At 43.4% G+C, this 26,202-nt stretch overlaps 1 protein-coding gene across 1 annotated transcript in view; it reads left to right on the top strand.

Moving 5' to 3' along the window:
• Positions 1-26,202, top strand: part of pola1 (polymerase (DNA directed), alpha 1) — a 94,462-nt gene that overhangs the window by 40,523 nt on the left and 27,737 nt on the right. Inside the window, exons 27-34 of the mRNA XM_038973235.1 lie at positions 17,240-17,272; positions 17,558-17,650; positions 17,833-18,038; positions 18,266-18,398; positions 18,526-18,657; positions 18,845-19,019; positions 22,238-22,419; positions 23,789-23,920. Of these exons, the coding sequence (XP_038829163.1) occupies positions 17,240-17,272; positions 17,558-17,650; positions 17,833-18,038; positions 18,266-18,398; positions 18,526-18,657; positions 18,845-19,019; positions 22,238-22,419; positions 23,789-23,920 (1,086 nt within the window). The remainder of the gene's footprint in view (positions 1-17,239; positions 17,273-17,557; positions 17,651-17,832; positions 18,039-18,265; positions 18,399-18,525; positions 18,658-18,844; positions 19,020-22,237; positions 22,420-23,788; positions 23,921-26,202) is intronic.

Raw genomic sequence — 26,202 nt, 5'->3', positions numbered from 1 at the left:
AATTTTAAAATTAATCTCTCCAGTCTCACTGTTGCCGCCTGTTATAGACCCCCTTCAGCTCCCAGCTGTGCCCTGGACATCATATGTGAATTGATTGCCCCCCATTTATCTTCAGAGTCCGTTCTGTTAGGTGACCTAAACTGGGATATGCTTAACACCCCGGCAGTCCTAAAATCTAAGCTAGATGTCCTCAATCTCACAAAATTATCAACGAACCTACCAGGTACATCACCAAAACCGTAAACATTGGCACCCTCATAGATATTATCCTGACCAACTTGCCCTCCAAATACACCTCTGCTGTTTTCAATCAGGATCACTGCCTCATAGCCTGCATCCGCTATGGGTCCGAGGTCAAATGACCACCCCTCATCACTGTCAAACGCTCCCTAAAACACTTCTGCGAGCAGGCCTTTCTAATTGACCTGGCCCGGGTATCCTGGAAGGATATTGACATCATCCCGTCAGTCGAGGATGCCTGGTCGTTCTTTAAAAGTAATTTCCTCACCATCTTAAATAAGCATGCCCCTTTGAAAAATGTTGAACTAAGAACAGATATAGCCCTTGGTTCACTCTAGACCTGACTGCCCTCGGCCAGCACAAAAACAACCTGTGGAGGACTGCACTAGCATCGAATAGTCCCCGCGATATGCAACTTTTCAGGGAAGTCAGGAACCAATACACGCAGTCAGTCAGGAAAGCAAAGGCTAGCTTTTTCAAACAGAAATTTGCATCCTGTAGCTCCAACTCCAAAAAGTGTTGGGACACTGTGTAAAGCCCATGGAGAATAAGAGCACCTCCTCCCAACTGCCCACTGCACTGAGGCTAGGTAACACTGATTAACACCGATAAATCCACGTTAATCAAGAATTTCAATAAGCATTTCTCTACGGCTGGCCATGCTTTCCTTCTGGCTACCCCAACCCCGGCCAACAGCTCCGCACCCCCTGCAGCTACTTGCCCAAGCCTCCCCAGCTTCTCCTTCACCCAAATATATATCCATCCTGCCCTGCCTTTCTAAAGTCTTCGAAAGCCAAGTTAATAAGCAGATCACTGACCATTTCGAATCCCACCGTATCTTCTCCGCTGTGCAATCCGGTTTCCGAGCTGGTTACGGGTGCACCTCAGCCACGCTCAAGGTACTAAATGATATCATAACCGCGATTGATAAAAGACAGTAACGTAAACTCGTACATCGCCTTGGTCTGTACAATTGCCCTTATTTTAGCGCACCAAAAACGTAATACTTCCAGATCAACTGTAATGTCAATACCATTGTAAAGCACAATTTCTCCCCTTTCCAACAGAATCAATTACATGACCTAAACGCGGCCCGTTTCTGCATAATTCAAGCAGGCAATGAGCCCCGTTGGGTCTTTTCAAAAATGGCGGGTGGGGAAACGAAATTAATACGTGATAGTGAGAAGGAGAGATGTTGTGTGCGAAATTTGCTTTTTCACCACTTGATCTGTCCAACTTATCACCTTATCGCCTCTAAAATGTAAATAAAACACTAAAGAGTTTATATAATGTGTCATTACATACCTATTTGAAGGTTTGTGTCGAATTTGAATCGGGTTTTTAGGGTGGTGCTAAAGTGATCTTAGATGTAAACAACGGCTTTGAGAATGATGATCGCATGCAATGATGACGCAAAAAATGACTAGGTATCCCCCCCTTACCCCCGCCACTGTCCATTTCTTGTTTTTAAACGATGAGAGAAGTGCTACACCTGGTGGAGAGAGATTGTAAGACAGAAATAGTTGCTTTATGCATGCTGTACGTTTTTTTCAACTTTTCTCCAATACTATAGAGCCATTACCATGTCGATCAACGCTTGAATAGAAACCTAGTTCACACCCCCGATTTTGAAGTAAACGCAGTCGCTACAGTCCCATTAGTTTTCTTTGTAGCCTCGTTTGATTGTTGCGGTTGCGCACATTTGTACAGAATGGGGTGAGTTTACGTTACTGTGCAGCCGTCTTCATCGACCTGGCCAAGGCTTTGTCTTCTTATCGGCAGACTCACCAGCCTTGGTTTCTCAAATGACAGCCTCGCCTGGTTCACCAACTACTTCTCAGACAGAGTTCAGTGTGTCAAATCGGCGGGCCTGTTGTCAGGACCTCTGGCAGTCTCTATGGGGGTGCCACAGGGTTCAATTCTCGGGCCGACTCTTTTCTCTGTATATATCAACGATGTCGCTCTTGCTGCGGGTGATTCCCTGATCCACCTCTACGCAGACGACACCATTCTGTATACATCTGGCCCTTCTTTGGACACTGTGTTAATAAACCTCCAAATGAGCTTCAATGCCATACAACACTCCTTTCGTGGCCTCCAACTGATTTTAAACTCTAGTAAAACTAAATTCATACTATTCAACTGTTCGCTGCCTGCACCCGCCCGCCCGACTAGTATCACTACTCTGGACGGTTCTGACTTAGAATATGTGGACAACTACAAATACCTAGGTGTCTGGCTAGACTGTAAACTTCCAGACTCATATTAAACATCTCCAATCCAGAATAAAATCTAGAATCGGCGTCCTATTTCGCAACAAAGCCTCCTTCACTCATGCTGCCAAACATACCCTTGTAAAACTGACTATCCTACCGATCCTCGACTTTGGCGATGTCATTTAGAAACTAGCCTCCAACACTCTACTCAGCAAACTGGATGCAGTCTATCACAGTGCCATCCATTTTGTCACCAAAGCCCCTTATACCACCCACCACTGCGACCTGTATGCTCTAGTCGGCTGGCCCTCGCTACCTATTCGTCGCCAGACCCACTGGCTCCAGGTCATCTATAAGTCTATGCTAGGTAAAGCTTTATTTCAGCTCACTGGTCACGATAACAACACCCACCCGTAGCACGCATTCCAGCAGGTATATCTCACTGGTCATCCCCAAAGCCAACATCTCCTTTGGCCGCCTTTCCTTCCAGTTCTCTGCTGCCAATGACTGGAATGAATTGCAAAAATCGCTGAAGCTGGAGACTTATATTTCCCTCACTAACTTCAAGCATCAGCTTTCTGAGCAGCTAACCGATCGCGGCAGCTGTACGTAGCCCATCTGTAAATAGCCCATCCAATCTACCTACCTCATCCCCATATTGTTTTTATTTACTTTTCTGCTCTTTTGCACACCAGTATTTCTACTTGCACATCCTCATCTGCACATCTATCACTCCAGTGTTAATTTGCTATATTGTAATTACTTTGCTACTATGGCCTATTTATTGCCTTACCTCCTCACACCAATTGCACACAATGTATATAGACTTTCTTTTTTTCTATTGTGTTATTGACTGTACGCTTGTTTATTCCATGTGTAACTCTGTGTTGTTGTTTGTGTTGCACTGCTTTGCTTTATCTTGGCCAGGTCGCAGTTGTAAATGAGAACTTGTTCTCAACTAGCCTACCTGGTTAAATAAAGGTGAAATAAAAAATAATAAATTAGACTTGGGGTTGCCACCTGTTCGATAAAGTACGGAACGGTTCCTTATTTCACTGAAAGATGAAACGTTTCGTTTTCGAAATAAGAGTTTCTGGATTTGACCATATTAACGACCAAAGGCTCGTATTTCTGTGTGTTTATTATATTATAATTTAGTATGTGATTTGATAGAGCAGTCTGACTGAGCGGTGGAAGGCAGCAGCAGGCTCGTAAGCATTCATTCAAACAGCAGCTCTTAGCAATGCTGGGATGCACAAAGCTGTTTATGACTTCAAGCCTATCAACTCCCGAGATTAGGCTGGCAATACTATAGTGCCTATAAGAACATCCAGTAGTTAAAGGTATGTGAAATACAAATGGTATAGAGAGAAATAGTCCTATAATAACTACAACCTAAAACTTCTTACCTGGGAATATTGAAGACTCATGTTAAAAGGAACCACCAGCTTTCATATGTTCTCATGTCCTGAGCAAGGAACTTAACCGTTAGCTTTTTTACATGGCACATATTGCACTTTTACTTTCTTCTCCAACACTTTGTTTTTGCATTATTTAAACCAATTTGAACGTGTTTCATTATTTATTTGAGGCTAAATTGATTTTATTTATGTATTATATTAAGTTAAAATAAGTGTTCTTTGTTCATTCAGCATTGTTGTAATTGTAATTTATTACAAATAAATGAAAATCGTCCGATTTAATCGGTATCGGCTTATTTTGTTCCTCCAATCATCGGTATTGGCGTTGAAAAATCATAATCAGTTGACCTCTAACAGAAATGGTAGTACAGGTGCAATGCTTAACCATCTGGAAGGGATGCATCGTGATACCCAAACCGTTGCTGGCAGCAGCATTATGAATTTGAATGGATTTAAAAAAAAAATTATATTGTTTTAATGGGAAACCGATAAATGGCTGTTTAAACCTTAAGATTTGTTATGTATTTGTCACATCCCTAGTCGTTATGGGTACCAGGGTAGGCTGGGCAGGATTAATCCTGTGTGTGTGATGAGATCTGGGTAAATACTATTACCTGTGCTCATAGGTATCTCCCTTTCCCCTGTACTCTCATTTGTTACAATCAATTAAGCCACTTTCAAGAATAAAAAATTGACATGTGTATCTTAGTACACCATACACTAGTTGAACCCATCTCTCTCCCTCAGGGTGTGTGTTATAGTCTGTATTGTTGCACACTGCCCCATCTTCCTAAATAGTGGGATTGGCTGCTAATATGCCTGGACTTAACAAATAGTCACGTTGGGAGAGGTATTATGTGGACACCCCTTCAAATGAGTGGTTTCTGCTATTTCAGCCACACCTGTTACTGACAGTTATGTAAAATCCAGCACACAGCCATGCAACCTCCATAGAGAAACATTGGCAGTAGAATGGCCCGTACTGAGGGGCTTAGTGACTTTCAAACTGGCACCGTCATAGGTTGCCACCTTTCCAAAAAGTCAGTTGGTCAAATTTCTGCCCTGCTAATGCTGCCTCAGTCAACTGTAAGTGCTTTTATTGTGAAGTGGAAACATCTAGGAGGAAACAACGGCTCAGCCGCAAAGTGGTAGGTCACACAAGCTCACAAAATGGGACCGCCAAGTGCTGAAGCATAGAGTCCTCGGTTGCAACACTCACTAACGAGTTCCAAACTGCCTCTGGAAGCAACATCGGCACAATAACTTTGTCGGGAGCTTCATGAAATGGGTTTCCATGGCTGAGCAGCCCCACACAAGCCTAAGATGATCATGCGCAATGCCAAGCGTCGGCTGGAGTGGTTTAAAGCTCGCCGCCATTGGACTCTGGAGCAGTGGAAACGCGTTCTCTGGAGTGATGAATCACACTTGACCATCTGGTAGTCCAATAGACGAATCGGTGTTTGGCGGATGCCAGGAGAATGCTGCCTGTCCCAATGCATATTTCAAACTGTAAAGTGATCTGGGGCTGTATTTCATGGTTTGGGCTAGGCTCCTTAGTTTCTATGATATGTTCCAACATAGAGTGGAAAGCCTTCCCAGAAGAATGGAGGCTGTTATAACAGCAAAGGGGGGACCAACTCCAAATTAAGGCCCATGATTTTGGAGTAAGATGGTCGACAAGCAGGTGTTTACATACTTTTGGACATGTAGTGTATATTTCGATGGGTGTGAGTATCTACTTATCTCGTTGTCCAGACTGAAAATAATGTACTAAACTTATTTTCATAACATAAATATTTCCAAGGTTATTACTGTATAACAAACAGGTGGGAGGAATTTGTAAGTGTAATTTATGAAAATGGTAATGACTGTCTAACAGAGTTAGGTAAATCATATTTTTCTTAGTAGAGAGATTTAATTTCACAGTATCTGATTGTAAAGTTATCGTTGTAGGTAATAATTGGGATCATTGTTGTTATGACAGTATATGTAATACTATAGAGCTGTGTGTGTAGAGAAAAGAACAACATTGTTGGGTAAGCTCATGGGGGGGATGTTTGTCGCTTTGTTAAACAGCTGGTGCGCTATCTCTAATATTAAGTCTCGAGGTTCTGCTCTCCTGAGTTAGATTACCTCAAGCTGTAGACCATACTATTTACCAAGATTTGTTTGCATCTGTCTATTTACCACGACAAACCGACGCTGGCACTAAGATCGCACTTAACGAGCTGTATAAGACCGTAAGCAAACTGCAAATGCTCATCCAGAAGCGGCACTCCTAGTGGCCAGTGATTTGAATGCAGGAAAACTGAAATCCGTTTTACCTACACTACCGGTCAAAAGTTTTAGAACACCTACTCATTCAAGGATGATTTCTTTATTTTTACTATTTTCTACATTGTAGAATAGTAATGAAGACATCAAAACTATGAAATGAGTCATGTAGTAACAAAAAAAGTGAGCCAATCAGTTGTTGTGACAAGGTAAGGGGGGTATACAGAAGATAGCCCTATTTGTCCATGTTATGGCAAGAACAGCTCATATAAGCAAAGAGAAAGGACAGTCCGTTACTTTAAGACATGAAGGTCAGTCAATACAGAACATTTCAAGAAGTTTGAAGTGCAGTTGCAAAAACCATCAAGCGCTATGATGAAACTGGCTCTCATGAGGACCGTCACAGGAAAGGAAGACCCAGAGTTACCTCTGCTGCAGAGGACAAGTTCATTAGTTACCAGTTTCAGAAAGTGCAGCCCAAATAAATGCTTCAGAGTTCAAGTAACAGACACATCTCAACATCAACTGTTAAGAGGAGACTGTGTGAATCAGGCCTTCATGGTTGAATTGCTGCAGAGAAGCCACTACTAAAGGACACCAATAAGAAGAAGAGACTTGCTTGAGCCAAGGAACACAAGCAATAGACGACAGACTGGTGGAAATGTGTCCTTTGGTCTGGCAGCGTCATTAAATAGTACCCGCAAAACACCAGTCTCAACATCAACAGTGAAGAGGCGACTCCGTGATGTCTGTGTTCTGTCTGTGTTCTTTTGCCCTTCTTAATCTTTTCTTTTTATTGGCCAGTCTGAGATATGGCTTTTTCTTTGCAACCTTACCTAGAAGGCCAGAATCCCGGAGTCGCCTCTGCACTGTTCACGTGGAGACTGGTGTTTTGCTGGTATTATTTAATGATGCTGCCAGTTGAGGACTTGTGAGGTGTCTGTTTCTCAAACTAGACACTTTAATGTACTTATCCTCATGCTTAGTTTTGCACCACTCTTTCTATTCTGGTTAGAGCCAATTTGCGCTGTTCTGCGAAGGGAGTAGTACACAGCGTTGTACAAGATCTACAGTTTCTTGGCAATTTCTCGCATGGAATAGCCTTAATTTCTCAGAACAAGAATAGACTGACGAGTTTCAGAAGAAAGTTCTTTGTTTCTGGACATTTTGAGCCTGTAATCGAACCCACAAATGCTGATGCTCCAGATACTCAACTAGTCTAAAGAAGGACAGTTTTATTGCTTCTTTAATCAGATCAGACCAACAGTTTTCAGTGCTAACATAATTGCAAAAGGGTTTTCTAATGATCAATTAGCCTTTTTTTATAATGATAAACTTGGATTAGCTAACACAGCATGCCATTGGAACACAGGAGGGATGGTTGTTGATAATGGGCCTCTGTACGCCTATGTAGATATTCCATAAAAAATCTGCCGTTTCCAGCTACGATAGTCATTTACAACATTAACAATGTCTACACTGTATTTCTGATCAATTTGATGTTATTTTAATTGACAAAATGTGTTTTTCTTTCAAAAACAAGGACATTTCTAAGTGACCCCAAACTTTTGAATGGTAGTGTACATATCCAACCAAAACCCGTGGATTACAGGCAACATCCACTAAAGTCTAGAGCTGCAGTTTTCAAGGAGTTTGACACTAATCCGGTCGCTTATAGGAAATTTGTCTACATCCTCAGACTAACCATCAAACAGGCAAGGCGTCAATACAGGACTAAGATCAAATCCTACTACACCGTCTCTGACGCTTGTCAGATGTGTCAGGGCTTGTACTCCGTGTTAGTTTGAAAAGTGAAACCCAGCCGCAAGCTGACCAGTTACGTAAGCCTACCAGACGAGCTAAATGCTTTCTATGCTTGCTTCGAGGCAGGCAACACTGAACCACGCAGAGGAGCACCAGCTGTTCCGGACGGCTGTGTGATCACATTCTCTGTAGCTGATATGAGTAAGACCTTTAAACAGTTTAATATTGCAGACGACACAACGGTGGTAGGCCTGCTCACCGATGACGATGAGAAAGCCTATAGGGAGGGGATCAGACACCTGGCATTGTTGTGCCGGTACCACAACCTCCCTCAACATCAGCAAGACAAGGAGCTGATTGTGGAACACAGGAGAAGGAGGGCAGAGCACACCCCCCTTCATATCGAAGGGGCTGTAGTGGAGTGGGTCGAGAGCTTCAAGTTCTTCGGTGTCCACATCACTAAGGACCTATAATGTTCCACACACAACAACACAGCCGTGAAGAGGGCACGACAACGCATCCACCCTCAGAAGGCTGAAAAGATTTGCCATGGGCCCACGGATCCTCAAAGTTCTACAGATACACCATTGAGAGCATCTTGACTGGCTACATCACTGCATGGTGTATGGCAATTGCTTGGCATCCGACCACAAGGTGCTACAGATGGTAGTGCGCACGGCCCAGTACATCACTGGGGCTGAGCTCCCTGCCGTCCAGGACCTCTATACTAGGCGGTGTCAGAGAAAGGACCTACAATTTTTCCAGACTCCAGCCACCCAAATCATAAACTGTTCTTTCTGCTGCAGCACGGCAAGCAGTACCGGTGCACCAAGTCTGGAACCAACAGGACCCTGAACAGCTTCTACCCCCAATCCATAAGACTCCTAAATAGTTAGTCCGGGTAGCTATTTGGTTAACTATTTAAACTGTCTGCATTGATTGTACAAAATTACACTTTTTTTGACTCATCACATATGCTACTGATACTGTTTATTATGCCACTTTATTCCTAGTTATATGTACATATCTGCATCAATTACCTCAAACCCCTGCACATCGACTCAATACTGGTACTCTGTGTGTATATAGCCAAGTTATCATTATTCATTGTGTATTTATTATTACGTGTTTTACTTTTCTATTTCTCTTTTTTCTTTCTGTCTACGTTGTTGGGAAGGGCTCGTAAGTAAGCATTTCACTGTTAGTCTACAACCTGTTGTTTACGAAGCATGTGACAAATAACATTTGAGGTGAGGTGGTTGTATTAAATCGGACCTAGTTTTACAACAGATGTACCCTCCTGAGATTACACATGACTGCACTGCCAAGGAATCTACTAGGACAGGTGTCTGTCACTCATGTAGAGTATGAAAGTCAGTGTGTGTCCGCTCTTTGACAGGAGTGTGGGTGTCCGCTCTTTGACAGGCCTTAACATACCACCTCTGATCTGGGCGGGCTGTGTGTGTGTTGGGGTAGAGGGTGCAGAATTCCCTTTCACTGAGCAAATATCTTTTTGGTGTCTTGAGTGAGGAAATGTGTTAAGGGGACATGCATATTTTGAAGCCAGTGCCTTGACTGTTGATCAATTAGGGCGTAGGCTTTATCCATCTGTTACTTCCTATCCTACCTTCCATACATTTTCTCCTCCTTTCATTGCATTCCTTTCTTCCCTCCCTTTGCATCTATTTGTCTTTCCTTCTTTTTGCCACTTCTTCTCTCTCCTTCCCCTGCCACCTCCTCCATCTCTACCTTACCACATTCTCCCCATCTGTTTAGGACATAGACCTTTTTCACAGTCTGAACATCTCAAGTCTTTCCCTGGGTGTATCTGTATCATCTTGTGTGACAGTTTGAACTCTGACCTCCCGTTCAGTGATGGCCTGTAAAACCCAGCTTGACCCCTGTGGACGTCATTCTGTTACCCAGAGGTCTCAAGTCTGTGATCCTGCCCCTGGCACCGCAGGAGGGCCTGTCAGCCAGCCGCTAATTTACTGACCAGACTAATTATACACTGACAGGAGGGGAGGTGGAACGGATGGGGATAGGTAGAGTGAAGTGGAGAAGGGAGGTGAGAGAGGGAGTCTAGAGGGTTAGAGAGCAATGGATACTGCAGTTTAGGGGAAGACGCAATGAAAATAGATATATAAAAGAGAGAAATGGTGAGGAAAACAAGGGAAAGAGAAGATTGAGTGTATGTAACTGGCTATAGTCGATCTTCACAAAACTACACTATCATAATTCATCTGTCCCTGTGGCACCACACCTAGTTGTTTATCTGTAACATGAGTGGCGTTGTTCAGTTGTGTGTGTGTGTGTGTGTGGACTACAGTGCCTTCAGAAAGTATTCATACCCCTTATTTCACATTTTGTTACACCCTGAATTAAAAATGGATGAAATATATACAAAATCTCACCCATCTACTCTACGGCTGACCCTATTTAGTCGACTGGTCGATAGGCTGTTGGTCGACCGAGATTTCTTTAGTCGAGCAGTCGCATTATATATTTATTTTTTTCTTTCATGGTGCACAAGACACCTGTCTGATTCGATCCTGTCTCAGTGGATTAATCCGTTTGCGGAGGTCACAGGGATGGCACAGTCCGTCATTCTAAGACATGTGATACTGAAATTGTATATGGTGCAACACTAATAAATCTAATATTATTTTATAATAAATGCGCTTTCTCCTGCGTTTGATACGGTCACTGTCCGCAGTTCTGAAACAAACTTCAGTGCGCCGTAGAATTGCGCCTTTCCCTATGTTGCTATGTGCTTAAGAGCAAAGTTAACCAGCGTATTGGGTTTGAGAAAAATGCGGCGGAGGCAGCAGAGACGAGTAAACACCCAGCCTTTGCCTTGATGACAGCTTTGCACACTCTTGGCATTCTCACAACCAGCTTCATGAGGTAATTTTCTGGAATGCATTTCAATTAACAGGTGTGCCTTGTTAAAAGTTCATTTGTGAAATTTCTTTCCTTAATAGGTTTGAGTCAATCAGTTGTGTTGTGACAAGGTAGGGGTGGTATACAGAAGATAGTCCATGTTATGACAAGAACAACTCAAATAATCAAAGAGAAACGACAGTCCATTACTTTAAGACATGAAGGTCGGTCAATCTGGAAAATTTCAATAACTTGGAAAGTTTCTTCAAGTGCAGTTGCAAAAACCATCAAGTGCTATGATTTTAAACTGGTTCTCATGAGGACCGCCACAGGAAAGGAAGACCCAGAGTTACCTCTGCTGCAGAGGATAAATTCATTAGAGTTACCAGCCTTAGAAATAAGCAATTAACTGCACCTCAGAAATTGCAGCCCATTTAAATGCTTCACAGAGTTCAAGTAACAGATACATCTCAACATCAACTGTTCAGAGGAGACTGCATGAATCAGGCCTTCATGGTTGAATTGCTGCAAAGAAGCCACTACTAAAGGACACCAATAAGAAGAAAATACTTGCTTGGGCCAAGAAACGTGAGCAATGGACATTAGACCGGTGGAAATATGTCCTTTGGTCTAATGAATCCAAATTTGAGATTTTTGTCTCTAACCGCCGTGTCTTTGTGAGACGCAGAGTAGGTGAACGGATGTTCTCTGCATGTGTGGTTTCCACCGTGAAGCATGGAGGAGGTGGTGTGGGGGTGCTTTGCTGTTGACACTGTCGGTGATTTATTTAGAATTAATGGTACACTTAACCAGCATGGCTACCACAGCATTCTGCGGAGATACGCCATCCCATCTGGTTTGTGCTTAGTGGGACAATATATTTTTTTTCAATAGGACAATGACCCAACACACCTCCGGGCTATTTTACCAAGAAGGAGAGTGATGGAGTGCTGCATCAGATGACCAGGCCTCCACAATCCCCCGACCTCAACCAAATTGAGATGGTTTGAAATTAGTTGGACAGCGGAGTGAAGGAAAAGCAGACAAGTGCTCAGCATATGAAAAATAATATTGTAATCTAGCATCTGTTTGTCACGCATAATATGCACACCGCTTTCACTCTTTTATCCTCCATTTTCTTGATCTCCTTATTAGAGGTCCACCGATTTTAATCGGAATGGCCGATTAATTATGGCCGATTTTCAAGTTTTCATAACAATCGGTAATTTTGGACGCCGATTCTTTTTTTTCTTTTTTTTCTACACCTTTATTTAACTAGGCAAGTCAGTTAAGAACACATTCTTATTATCAATGACGGCCTAGGAATGGTGGGTTAAACTGCCTTGTTCAGGGGCAGAATGACAGATTTTTACCTTGCCAGCTCAGCGATTCAATCTTGCAACCTTTCGGTTACTAATCCAACGCTCTAACCACTAGGCTACCTGCCGCCTCAATACCTCATAATGAGAAAGTCTAACCATGTTTTTTGCCAATGTATTAAAAATGAGATGCAGACATATCTAATTTACATAAGTATTCACACCCCTGAGTCAATACATGTTCGTATCACCTTTGGCACGGATTACAGGTGTAAGTCTTTCTGGATAAATCTAAGAGCTTTGCACACCTAGATTTTATAATATTTGCAATTTTTTTTTAAATTCAATCTCTTTCAAGATTAATGGTAGACAGCCATTTTAAAGTATAGCTAGAGATTTTCAAGCTGATTTTAAGTGAAAACTGTAACTAGGCCACTCGGGAACATTCATTATTTTGGTAAGCAACTGCAGTGTATATTTGGACTTGTGTTTTAGGGTATTGTCCTGCTGAAAGGTGACTTTGTCTCCCAGTGTCTGTTTTTCCTCTAGGATTTTGCCTATGCTAAGCTCTATTCCGTTTCTTTTTATCCTATAAAACTTCCTAGTCGTTGCCGATGACGAGCATACCCATAACATGATGCAGCCACCACCATGCTTGAAAATATGAAGAGTTTTACTCAGTGATGTGTTGTTGGATTTGCCCCGAACATAACACTTTATATTCAGGACATAAAGCAAATTTCTTAGCTGCATTTTTTGCAGGTTTACTTTTGTGCCTTATTCTAAATAGGAGACCTGTTCTGTTAATAGTTTTATTCTGTACAGGCATCCTTCTTTTCACGCTGTCATTTAGGTTAGTATTGTGGAGTAACTACAATGTTGTTGTTTGTGTAATTAATAGTATCACCATGCTCAGTTATATTCAAAGCCTGCTTTTTACATTTTTACCCATCTACCAATAGGTGGCCTTCGCGAGGCTTTGGAAAACCTCCCTGGTTTTTGTGGTTGAATCTGTGTTTGAATTTCACTGCTCGACTGAGGGACCTTACAGATAATTGTATGTGTGGGGTACAGAGATCAGGCAGTCATTCAAAATCATGTTAAACACTTATTGCACACAGTCCATGCAACTTATGTGACTTCTTAAGCAGATTTTTATTCCTGATCTTATTTAGGCTTGCCATAACAAAGGGATTGAATACTTATTGACTCGAGGCATTTCAGCTTTTCATTTTTAATGAATTGTTAAACATTTGTAAAAACATAATTCCACTTTGACATTGGGGTGTTGTGTGTAGGCCAATGACACACAATCTAAATGTTATATATTTTAAGTTCAGACACCACAAAATTAAGAAAGTCGCCAGGTGTGAATATTTTCTGAAGGCACTGTATGTGTGATATGTGCGGTGGTTAGTACAGTGCAGTCGTCGGTTTGGATACCACTCACAAATTCCGGAGTCATGGTCAGATGACTAGTCTTTCAGTGGGGTGGCTCCTTGAGTGGTCCACCCTGTGGTCACTGACAGCAGATGGAAAACTGGCTAAATACGACCAGACCACGCATCAATTATATGAACACTACCTCACCTCCTCTCCCTCGCTCCACCTCTCTTTAATCTCAGCTGCTTTCTTTCCTAACGCTACTTTCTTTCCTTCCATCTCTTTCTTCCCTGTTTTGACATTTTTAGGCACAATATTACATTCTTAGGCATGTGTGTCTGCGTGTCCATGTGCCTGCGCGTGCATGTGATGTAGGATGACCTTGGTGGTAGTCTCTAATGGACGAGGCTGTGCTGTAATTACTCAAACTTCCCCTCCTCCCTCCCTTCTCCTCACATCTCCCTCCATCCTGTATCGGAGGTATGTAGCAGCCCATAAAGCTTAAGTCCCACTCTAATTTCAGGGAGGGGAAACCACTCGTAACTTCTCCTCTCCCCGCACTGTCGGTCTCAAATAGCCCTGTCCTTGTCTCTGCGGAGGGTTGTGTGTGTGTGTGTGTGTGTGTGTGTGTGTGTGTGTGTGTGTGTGTGTGTGTGTGTGTGTGTGTCAGGGTTTCAGATAAGAAAATGTGGCACCTGACATTTGACCTGCAGCATTTTAATTTACTGGACATTTGAGAAATTTACCAGACCCATATGCATTGGGTGCCTGATTTAGGGCGTCCACTCACGGTGCTCAGAATCACATATTATGATAATTCATCTTAACAGAACATGCATCTTGAGGAAGCATACTGCATACGTGCTCATTACTGAAATCCGATGCGAATTTGAATGTTAGAATAACTGTCCATTTACTTTTCCTCGTAAGACGAGTAACGAACAGCAAAATAACTACTCTGTCAATCTTTTATTCCCCGTAATAGAAAAGTTGACCTATTCTTTTGGTCAGCTTGTCATTCTTTGCGAGAAAGAAATAGCCTATTCCAAACAAATTGAGGACAGTTGTGGGACGATAGATCCCAAATTCATACAACCAGTAAGTGTAGGCTACATAAAAAAAAATAAAAAAACAGCAAAGAGGCTGATGCAACATATATGAATGTTTAGCTTAAAATGCTGATAAACAATTTATTAACATTATAAGTGCAGCTCTATGCACAAGGTAGTAGGCTACTCGTGAATGTGCATTCCATAATGCTATTAGGAGAATAACACCATTGTCAAAAGCGCTCCTCACCTGAGCGGTTTCATGAGACTGAGATGAAAATATTTGTTAGAAATGTAGAAAGAGGGGAGATCTAAAGATGCAACAAGTAGCATGGGTTGCTAATATGACTAGGATTGTGCATTTGGCTACAGGACAATGAAAGTTAATTTGAAAACAAATGGAACATAAGAGAAAAGCTACTGGTTTCATTAGCATATGGAAGTCTTTATAAAATAATTGCCTCCACGTTTGGTCGTATTTTGGCTGGGCTACTTTGAAGCAAGGTAAACATGCCTCATAATGTACTAAAACATTAATGTTTCAAGCCATTAAGTATGTTTTCAAAATGCGTACTGCCTCCAGCTCATTGCAAAGTGGTATGTGACGCTCTGAAGCCTGCCTACCATTTATATGCACATGAATGGGAAGTGCGCTTCGATTATCAGTTGAGAAGGAAAAAAATTTTAGCTTTTTTTTTTTTTAATTGTGGCTATCAAACTGTTTTTAACATGATTTAATTCATAATTGTTCCTCAGTGATTGGGCATATAGAACTCATTTCACTCCAGCAGCAAGCTGTAGCTGCAACTCATGCGCTGTCTGACAGATTTTAAGCTGAAACTAGGCTGTATGCGCATGCGCCATTTTAATTCCACTAATTCATGCAAATTAACCCATAGATCGATAAGCATGTATTTACATTGACTGGTATTTTCATGAATGAATAGCATTATTTTGTGATGCGATTTATTATTATTATTATTTTTTCCGGGCAATTGCCCAGCGAAGATTTTATTTATCTCCTTTCTGGGTTTTTTGTCGGCTACTACCGGCTAACAAACCCTGGGGGGTGTGTGTGAAGGGACAGATTGCTGATGTCAGGTCACACTGCACCCAGTCACTCTTACCCCACCCTCAGATTAGCATCCCTGATCCTTGCACTGTACACACACACACTCAACCCCTACCTGTTAGGATCCCTCTGCTACAGAGGACACAGGCACTAGTGCCTTAGTGTCTGTCCATCTCAAGCTCTCTCTTCCTTATTCTGTCCATTTTTCTCTTACACCTTTCCTTGATGCATTTGAACAGACAATTCACTCCTGGTTTCACTGTTTTTTCTCTTTGCCCGTCCCCATTTGAGCACCGCTCCATTCGTTCTCTCGCTCGCTTCATCTGTTTTCTCATTCCCACTCTCTGGTCCGTCACTCACTCTGTTGGCTATTGAGGCCATTAGGAGTCATTAGGCTCGCTGTGTGTGTGGGGGGGTTTGAAGGCCCGTTGCAGCGAGACTAATGGCCCTATTAGCCAATTATCCTCCATTTAATAGCAAATCACCAAGGCTTTACGCGTGCGTGCGCACACACATACGCACACACAAAGATGCAAAAACAGCAGATTTTTCTGACATTGAAATCATTAGATGGGCCACAGTCCAAACAGTGGGGGGGGAATAATAAAGAATATTAGTATATTTACACACACACACACACACACACACACACACACACACACAGTGTATACAATACAAATTCACTATAATAGTAGACTAACTCTGTAAGCCACTCTACACAATCACTGAACCAACAGCATCGCCGAGGCCCTATGCGTTCTCTCCCAGACTCGTGCATAGAAAGTTTGGAGCGTAGCATAAGGTCCATCCAGTATGCATAATAATACATTCCACACTCAAGGGAGATTACTATAATTGTTTTATTTTAGAGTATAGACTGGACATATGCGGTAGGATATTAGGCTAGGTATTGTATAACAGCACAATCATTATTTTAATATATTTTTATTTTTAATGCATGAGCTCAAATAGGCATGTGCATAAGCTCTAATGTGCGTATGGGTGTTCTACATGCAACGTCTTAAATGCTTTGAATGAATCACCTTAAAGTGCTGTCCATTAGTGTTGTTTGCCTTTGAAACAACATCCACAACAACCATGTTTTCTACTGAGTTTCAACCTATTGTTGAACTTTTTTCTTCAAATGTATCATCACAGTGAGGTAAAAAAAAAAAAAAAAAAAAAAAATTGTAACGGTCAGTTTTAAGAGCATGAGACTATCTTGATAAATGTTTGTGATTTTCCATTGCATTTGCATTGATGTCAGAGTGGGTAGAGGGACAATAGATCCCTGAGTACCAGGCCATTAGGACCTGGTGGAGGGACAGTAGAGCCCTGAGTACCAGACCATTAGGACCTGGTGGAGGGACAGTAGAGCCCTGAGTACCAGACCATTAGGACCTGGTGGTCGTTAGTGAGTTGAGTACTACCAACGCATGTACAGAGTACATAAGAGGAGGTTACCGTGACTCAACGGTCACGTGGAATTTGACAGCAGTCATGACGCATGAGTGCCAGTTTGACAGTAATACAGTCACCGCAACAGCCCTACTTGACAGTTCATTATGCTATTTGAGTGCTTTTGTATTCATGATGTTCTGTACTGTGTTTCCCTTAGATCCTGATGCACACCAAAGACATGGTTCAGAAGGTGAGTACTTGTTGTACTCTAAACCTAACTGATCAATGGAATACCTCACCAGTAGTCACTACATGGTCATGTTAGAAAGAACTATGCAACAATATCCTTACTGATGACCAAGAGCTAGGTGGTGCGCACAAAATGTCACCCTATTTTCTATATAGTGCACTTCTTTTAGCCAGGGCCCAGGGCTCTGGTTAAAAGAAGTGCACTAAATAGGGAATTTCCGTACCATTTCGAACGCAGTCCTACTTTAGACCCCACTCCTCACCTCTGACTTCCTGTGTGTGTCAGATGAACCTGGAAGTGATCTACGGCGACACAGACTCCATCATGATCAACACCAACAGCTCCAGTCTGGAGGAGGTCTACAAACTAGGAAACAAGGTAAGGAAAGGGAGGAGAGAGGGAGAAATAGAGGGGTCTAGAGCAAGAGACTCCATCGTAATCAAACTCCAACAGTTATATAGTGTGGGTTGGTGGTGAAATAAAGGCATGGAAAGTGGAATAGAGAGAACAGAATGCCAGATGGATAAAGAGAGATTGACCTTGCCTGTGTCTTACCCCAGGTGAAAGCTGAGGTGAACAAGCTCTACAAGCTCCTGGAGATTGACATCGACGGGGTGTTCAAGTCTTTGCTGCTGCTGAAGAAGAAGAAGTACGCCGCCCTGGTGGTTGAGCCGCTGGGGGATGGCCGCTACAGCACCAAGCAGGAACTCAAGGGGCTGGACATCGTAAGAAGGGACTGGTGTGACCTCGCCAAGGAGTGTGGCAAGTAGGTGGACTCGTCAATTGGAGAACGCTATATACTGTACATCCACTCGTCCCCTTCCTCTTGTATAATGCCAAGATGTCTCAACCATTTTGGCACAGAAGGTAGTGTGTTTGCTGTTGCTGCAGGGTTGGCTGGTTCAAACCTTGCTCTGGCTGATTCCCCTGAGTCGTGGCAATGTTAATCAATGACCTGATTCTACCCATCTTCCTCCTCCACCTCTTTCTCAGCTATGTGATTGGTCAAATCCTGTCGGACCAGAACCGTGATGTCATCGTCGAGAACATCCAGCGTCACCTTGTGGAGTTGGGAGAGAAGGTTGCTAACGGAACCATCCCGCTCAACCAGTATGAGATACACAAGGTGTGTGTTTTTTCAACGTTCTTTGCGTTGGTATGCGTGTTTACAGTGTGAGTCTGTATCAATGCCCACTCTCCTCCCTTGCGCTCTCCCTCTTTTTCTCTCCCTCATCTCCCCTCCCTTCTCCCAGGCCCTGACTAAGGACCCCCAGGACTACCCAGACAAGAAGTCTCTTCCTCATGTTCACGTGGCTCTGTGGATCAACTCTCAGAGCGGACGAAGGGTTAAAGCTGGAGACACAGTCTCCTACATCATCTGCCAGGTAGGGATGGGAGAGTGTGTGTGTGTGTGTGTGTGTGATGGCAAGTGTATTATGAGTTTACAGGTGTGTATTTTTGGAGAGGGACTTTCAGTCAGTGTATCTGTGGATGAAAGTGTGTGTGTGTCTGTGTTGTATAACAGAAGTGTTTTTGACCCTCTCTCCCTTCTCCCTCTCTCCTCTCCCCCAGGATGGCTCTACATTGGCAGCCAGTCAGAGGGCCTACGCGTTGGAGCAGCTCCAGAAGCAGGCCGGGCTGAGCCTGGACACCCAGTACTACCTTGCCCAGCAGGTGCACCCCGTGGTGGGCAGGATCTGTGAGCCCATCGAGGGTATCGACGGGGTCCTCATCGCTACATGGCTGGGTGGGTCTCAGTTCTCAGCACTGTTTCACTGTTATTAGAGTAGATATGAATTGTAGAGGCTTTCCTGGCCTGGTGCCTGAAGTTTTCCCTGATACGGTCACATGGTCTGGAAAAAATCCTGGTCTTAGAGATGAGAGCCAGTAGATATATAGTCCTTAACAGAAACCTGTGTCCTTGGTCTTCACATTCTGTCTGTAGATGGCACTGTGTATGTTGCTATGGGGAGGTGGGGGGTTTTGTGGCCTAGTCCTCAACACTGATTTACTAACACATTATTCACTTAGCCACGAAAAGTGTGTGTTTTCTCTGTGTGTCAGTGTTTGGGTTCACCTGGGAATACCAAATGGGTGTTCAGCTGCTCAGCTTCTAATGATATGATTATCTCAGCTGCTTGCACACGCACAGGGATTTGATTGTTTTGGCATCCTTACAAAAATCTGATATTTCCGGTTTGTTTTTATCACACCTCCCTCACGATCTGCGCTCTCTCTGTCCTTCCTCTCTGCCTTTTCCTCTACAGTCTCCACCATACCATATGTTCGGGTTCTGTCCACCCATTCTCTCCCAGAGTGATTTGGTGATAAAATAGCACTTCCTTATGTTTTAAAATACATTTTACCAAGACAAATATGATTTATTAATGCTCTGAGTCGTTCAGTAGGGTTTTTCTAACTTTTGATTAACAGTATATCAACAGAGTCGGATTTCGTAACCTAATACATCCGATATCACCGAGCTCTGACAGCCGTGCCGCTTTCTCGCAGCAACTTTGAGGATTTTACATATTGTGGTGGTCAAGTTTTTTCCACGGGTCGCTAAAAGCTAAATTGGCATGACACAAGCTGAATTAAATGTAATAAGCTTTGAAAATAGAAACAAAATTAATTGCACTCCCTTTACCACTCTTTTGAATCAAAAATACACTCTTTCAATATAAAATGCAGATTAAATCTTTTTCATCACAGATTTTTTGTATGTCTGCGTTTTGAAAATGCAGATTTCTGAAAGCTAATGCGACCCCATGTTTTGTGAAATCTTCAAAAAAGAACAGGAATTTTTCATTATTATGAACAGCATATGGTAAAATATAAAAATACTACATGTCATGTCTCAAAATCTATATCTTACCTCCATATTGTTTTATGTCCTGTGGATTGAGAAGAAAGATGAGTTAGGCAGCCTTCATTCTGTCACAGCATCCAGCCTAGTTGACGTGATGCTGTGCAATATTCCTTACTTTTGAGCACTTTTTTTTGCTGGCCTTGATTTAGTCAGCCTAATTTTGGACATCCTACAAGGTAAGAACTCCAATAACTTTTGAACGTATTATGATAGAAACATGATGTTTGGACCATTTGGTTTTCAAAGAGGATTATCTACACAATAATATCATTGGACAAAATATGCATTTTTAATTTGACATTTTAATTGCATTCGGAAAGTATTCAGACCCCTTTTAACACATTTTGTTAATTTACAGCCTTATTCTAAAATTGATTAACAAAAAAATGTCCCTCATCAATCTACAGACAATATCCCATAATGACAAAGCGAAAACAGGTTTTTAGACATTTTTGCAAATGTATTAAAAATAAAAAACCAAAATGCCTTAATGTAAGTATTCAGACTCTTTGCTATGAGACTCGAAATTGAGCTCAGCTGCATCCTGTTTCCATTGATCATCCTTGAGATGTTTCTACAACTTGATTGTTGTCCACCTGTGTTAAATTCAATTGATTGGAAATTATTTGAAAAGGCACACACCTGTCTATGTAAGGTCCCACAGTTGACAGTGAGTGTCAAGAGCAAAAACCAAGCCATGAGGTCAAAGGAATGGTCCGTAGAGCTCTGAGACAGGATTGTGTCGAGGCACAGATCTAGGGAAGAGTACCAACAAATTTCTGCAGCATTGAAGGTCCCCAAGAACACAGTGGCCTCCATCATTCTTAAATGGAAGAAGTTTGGAACCACAAAGACTCTTCCTAAAGCTGGCCGCCCGGCCAAACTGAGCAATCGGGGGAGAAGGGCCTTGGTCAGGGAGGTGACCAAGAACCTGATGGTCACTCTGGCAGAGCTCTAGAGTTCCTCTGTGGAGATGGGAGAACCTTCCAGAAGGACAACCATCTCTGTAGCACTCCGCCAATCATGCCTTTATGATAGAGTGGCCAGACGGAAGCCACTCCTCAGTAAAAGGCACATGACAGCACGCTTGGAGTTTGCTAGAAGGCACCTAAAAGAATCTCAGGCCAAAAGGGGCCTAAAGGATTCAGACAATGAGAAACAAGATTCTCTGGTTTGATGAAACCATGATTGAACTATTTGGCCTGAATGCCAAGCGTCATGTCTGATGGAAACCTGGCACCATCCCTACAGTGAAGCATGGTGGTGGCAGAATCATGCTGTGGGTATGTTTTTCAGAGGCAGATACTGGGAGACTGCGCCGTTCATCTTTCCCTCAATCCTGACTAAAGTGCAGAGTTTCTTGATGAAAATCTGCTCCAGAACGTTCAGGGCCTGAGACTGGGGCGAAGGTTCGCCTTCCAACAGGGCAATGACCCTAAGCACACAGCAAAGACAACGCAGGAGTGGCTTAGGGACAAGTCTCTGAATGTCCTTGAGTGGCCCAGCCAGAGCCCGGACTTGAAGCCGATCGAACATCTCTGGAGAGACCTTAAAATAGCTGTGCAGCGACTATCGCCATCCTACCTGACGGAGCTTAAGAGGATCTGCAGAGAACAATGGAAGAAACTCCCCAAATTCAGATAAGCTTGTAGCATCATACCCAAGAAGACTTGAGGCTGTAATCGCTGCCAAAGGTGCTTCAACAAAGTACTGAGTACAGGGTCTGAATACCTATGTAAATGTGATATTTCAGGGGGTTTTTTTTATATACATTTGCAAAATGTTTTTAAAAAATATTTTTTTTCTCTGTCATTGTGGGGTATTTTGTGTAGATTTAGGGGAAAAAATATTTAATCAATTTTAGAATAAGGCTTTAACGTAACAAAATGTGGAAAAAGTAAAGGGGTCTGAATACTTTCCAAATGCACTGTATGTCAACTTCACCCTTGTGCATTGCCACACACATTCAGACAAAGTAGTCTTGATTGGTTCTGCCTCAGACTGGTTTTGTGTGTTTGTTCAGTAACAGCGTGTTTATAACTGGTGCCAATAGCATCTGTGTAGATATTGTGATTGATTGTGTGTGTGTTCCCCAGGTCTGGACCCCAGTCAGTTCCGGGCCCAGCAGCAGGCGCAGAGAGAGGAGGAGGGAGATGGGTTCCTAGGAGCTCCGGTCCAACTCACTGATGAGGAGAAATATAAAGACTGTGAACGCTTCACATTCACCTGCCCTCTCTGTACCACTGATAACGTCTACGACAATGTGTTTGAGGGAGCGGTACGTACACGCACGTGCACGCACACACACACACACGTTTGATACTTCCTGTGAAGTATGCTATAGTCTTTCAGTGTTGTACCTCATGTCTTATTTTTAGACAGGACTGACTCATACACACAGTCTGTGTTCATTGACATAGTTTACACTCCTGTACTTAAAGGCTCCTAAACCCCTATACACACACTCTCCATCTCGATCTCTCTTTGTCTTTTGTGCTTTTTCTCTCACTCACTCACTCTCACACATCACACTCCTACCCACCTACTACAGCCATTCCTAGAACCGAGGTCACTGGAAAAGGGAGGTGTGTGTATTCTTATCACTCAGTAATGAGTTAGACGGACACAGCTTTCTCTTGTCGCAGAGAAACTCTTGAAGCTGACACTTTCCCCTCCGTTTGTCCTCCCATGGTTCTGACATCACATACACTGATAAGGTGGTACGTTAATTAGTGGTAACATGGTCTAACAACTCAGGCGGGCCTTGACTTGAGATACAGGGGGAGTGAAGGAAAGAGGCCAGGGAGATTGAAAGGGGATGGCAAGAGAGGAGAAGAGCTGGAGGGAATGGGAAAGACAGACGGGGGAGAGGAAGAGAACATCAAATAGAGCGAGGTAGACGGCTGTTATCAAAACCAGAGAAGAAACAGAGAGCGAGGGAGGGAGGGAAAAAGGAAAATCAATTGATGTTCTCTAGTCATCTCCTGGGGATGAAAACCCAACTTCAAACTTTTTGCTGTATGTGTACGCCCGGCTGTCCTGCCATCCATCTGTCAGTCCAGCTCCCCATCCACCATTTCTGTAAAAGCAGGGAAACCCTGTAGGAATATCACTACTATTATGTGGAAATGTGTGTATCAGTGCAATAAATGCATAGCCCTGTTGAGACACTCCCCAGTCCTGTCTCTGACTAATTGAGAACATTGTTTAGGCCTCAGCAGATAGGAAGTAGTTAGCTACTAGTTGTGGGATTTCTGTTGTGTTAGCAGTCCAGGTAGGTGCCTATGAAAGCCTGTTCTGACAGGTGAATGAGTGGGGAGATTGGCTGGAGCTTGGGAGTCTGCAGGCTGGGGAGATTGGCTGGGGGTCTACTTGATCTGCCTATATGTGGTGCTGCATGATTCCTACAGTCCTGAGTTCTCCACTGCTAAACCTGGAGAGCAGGCTTTTACTGGTCCTGTGTGTGTGTGTGTGTGTGTGTGTGTGTGTGTGTGTGTGTGTGTGTGTGTGTGTGTGTGTGTGTGTGTGTGTGTGTGTGTGTGTGTGTGTGTGTGTGTGTGTGTGTGTGTGTGTGTGTGTGTGTGTGTGTGTGTGTGTGTGTGTGCGCCAGCGCTGTGCTGACGAAGTCCCATCCTGTTTGTGTGTAGGGTACGATGGTGGAGGCGGCTCTGCTGCGATGCTGCAACCCGACCTGTGGGGGGCGTCCTCTGGACTACCCCACACACATCAGCAACAAGCTGCTACTGGACATCCGCAAGCACATCAGGAAATACTACAGCGTGAGTACCAACGGGGGTGTGTAAGAGGGGGGAGAGAGGTGTGTGTGGTTTATTGCAGGCAGTTTTATCCTGCTCAGATTGACTATTTATTGCTACTCTACTGAATGCCGAACACTGGCCTTTCCCTCTGCGACACACACATAAATACACACACCCCTCGCCCTTCTGCATTACTGCAAATGGACTTAATTTAGTTCTTTCAGGCTTTAGTGCTTTCCTGGAATACACTACACTGTAGTAGTCAGGCTCTGACTGGAGCTTGTATTTGGATATCTTTAGTTGGAGAAATAGTGTGGAGGGTTTTAGAACTGTTCTGGAACTCTCTGTATTGGTTTTAGAACTGTTCTGGAACTCTCTGTATTGGTTTTAGAACTCTGTATTGGTTTTAGAACTGTTCTGGAACTCTGTATTGGTTTTAGAACTTTTTGCTTAGTAGAACTTGTATGTTTTCTAGAACTAGCACTGATGCTGTCTTCAGGGTTGTGGAAGATTGGAGTGGCGTTGCCTGCTAGTCTTTTAGATTGAGCATTGTGTGGAGGTAGGGGAGGGGGTGTTACTCTCCCACAGTGCTGAGCAGAAATCAATTAGTGGGGCGAATGTGCCCCCAAAAACACGCACATATACTCTCTCAGGGAACAAGCCTCTCGCCCCCTTTGTAATGTGTGAAACAGCTGCTGCCACTGAATACTAACACCACACACACACTCTAGGAACACACGTGTGTATAAACACACAGAGGGGGCGATGAAGAGTGGTAATTAAGGATTTCTTTCAGACGAAGGGAGAGCTCAAATGGAGCTGTTTGTCTGGCCAGATAGACTGAAAGCCCTGGCCTGCACCTCTGTGCGCGTGTGTTCCTACAGAGACGTTAACCCCCCCCCCCGCTATTATCAATAAACCTGCTCTGCTAGACTGGCCAAACACTGATCCCTCTCTCTTCTGCCTCTTCCTCTCCATCAATCTTCCTCTCCATCTATCTTCCTCTCCATCTATCTTTCTCACCCCCCCCCCCCCCCCCCCCCCCCTCCCGAGTGTCGTTGGTTCATTTTGTCATTCCGACCCCCCTCTTATTTACCCCTTTCAAACACCCGTTGCCATGGCGTTTAACAAATTATTGCAATTACTCTCGTCATGTGGGTCACCCCTGGAAACTGGCTGAGGGAGGGAATAAATAGAGAAGAAGGTGATAATCCTATTTTGAACAAAAGGTCAAATTGCTGAATGGAGCCGCTTTGATTAAGCGGAGGATGTACAAAGTGGACTGGTTTCAGCTCTATTCAGAGAGTGAGAGGTGAGTGCGTGTTTGTGTGCGTGCGTGTCCCTGCCTGCGTGGTTGTGTGCTTTGTCTACAAAAGTGGACTGGTTTCAGACCTATTCAACTCTGGAGCTGGCAGGATTGATTACCTTACAAGCTAGAACCTCTGTCTCTTCTCTCTCTCTAGTCCTTTTATCCTGAGATCCACCAGTCAAAATAGTGTGTATGTGCGCGATTCCTGTGTGTTGAGTTCCACTGGTCTGAGATCACTGTGTGAAACAGTAACCCCCCACAAAGTCAACTATCTGCCTCATTATCAAACCCTGGATGGAGGGAGAAAAGGCGGGAGAGAGTTGGACAGAGGAAGAAAGGGGAGCGTGTTAGAAAAGAGGGAGAGGAGAGAGAAAAATGGGATGAGGTGCAAATGAGAGAAAAGAAGAGGGTGAAAGGAGGAGAACAGAAAGAAGGAGAGAGGAATATGGATGGAGAGGGAGGGAGTGTAGGCTAGTTTCTGTGTCTTGTCTCACTGCAGTTTAATCTGTTTAGTTAAATGGTGTGGAAGTCATCTGACGGCTGGATTCAGTGTGTCAGGTAGTGACTGCTGTAATTATGTCATTATCAGCCCCCCCCCATCTCCTTCTTGCTCTCTCTGGCTTAATGTTTTTCTCTCTTTCTCTCCTCTTGCTCAGTTTCACTCAAAGACCCACAGGACTTTATCAGTTAATATACCTTTTCTCGTGTGTGTGTACGCATGCATCTCCAGCCCATGGGAACAGTGCTGTGTGTTTAGGCTTGTGTCCTCAGGAGACTCTGGGATCAGACAGTCAGGCAATAACATCCCTAATGAACACACACAGCATCCCGCCAATCGCCTATAAACGAAAACCAAACACACACATATGTCCCAATTCAATTACAATCTCCCAGAGTTCACAGCATTACCCACAACCCCCTGGGCCAGAGACGTTATCTAAACATTGCCAACCGCCACAGACACGAGGATCATGGGACATTAAACTGCTCTGTT

Source organism: Salvelinus namaycush, chromosome 33, assembly GCF_016432855.1.
Source record: "Salvelinus namaycush isolate Seneca chromosome 33, SaNama_1.0, whole genome shotgun sequence".
Taxonomy (NCBI): Eukaryota; Metazoa; Chordata; class Actinopteri; order Salmoniformes; family Salmonidae; genus Salvelinus; species Salvelinus namaycush.
This window is presented reverse-complemented; position numbering and strand designations above follow the sequence as displayed.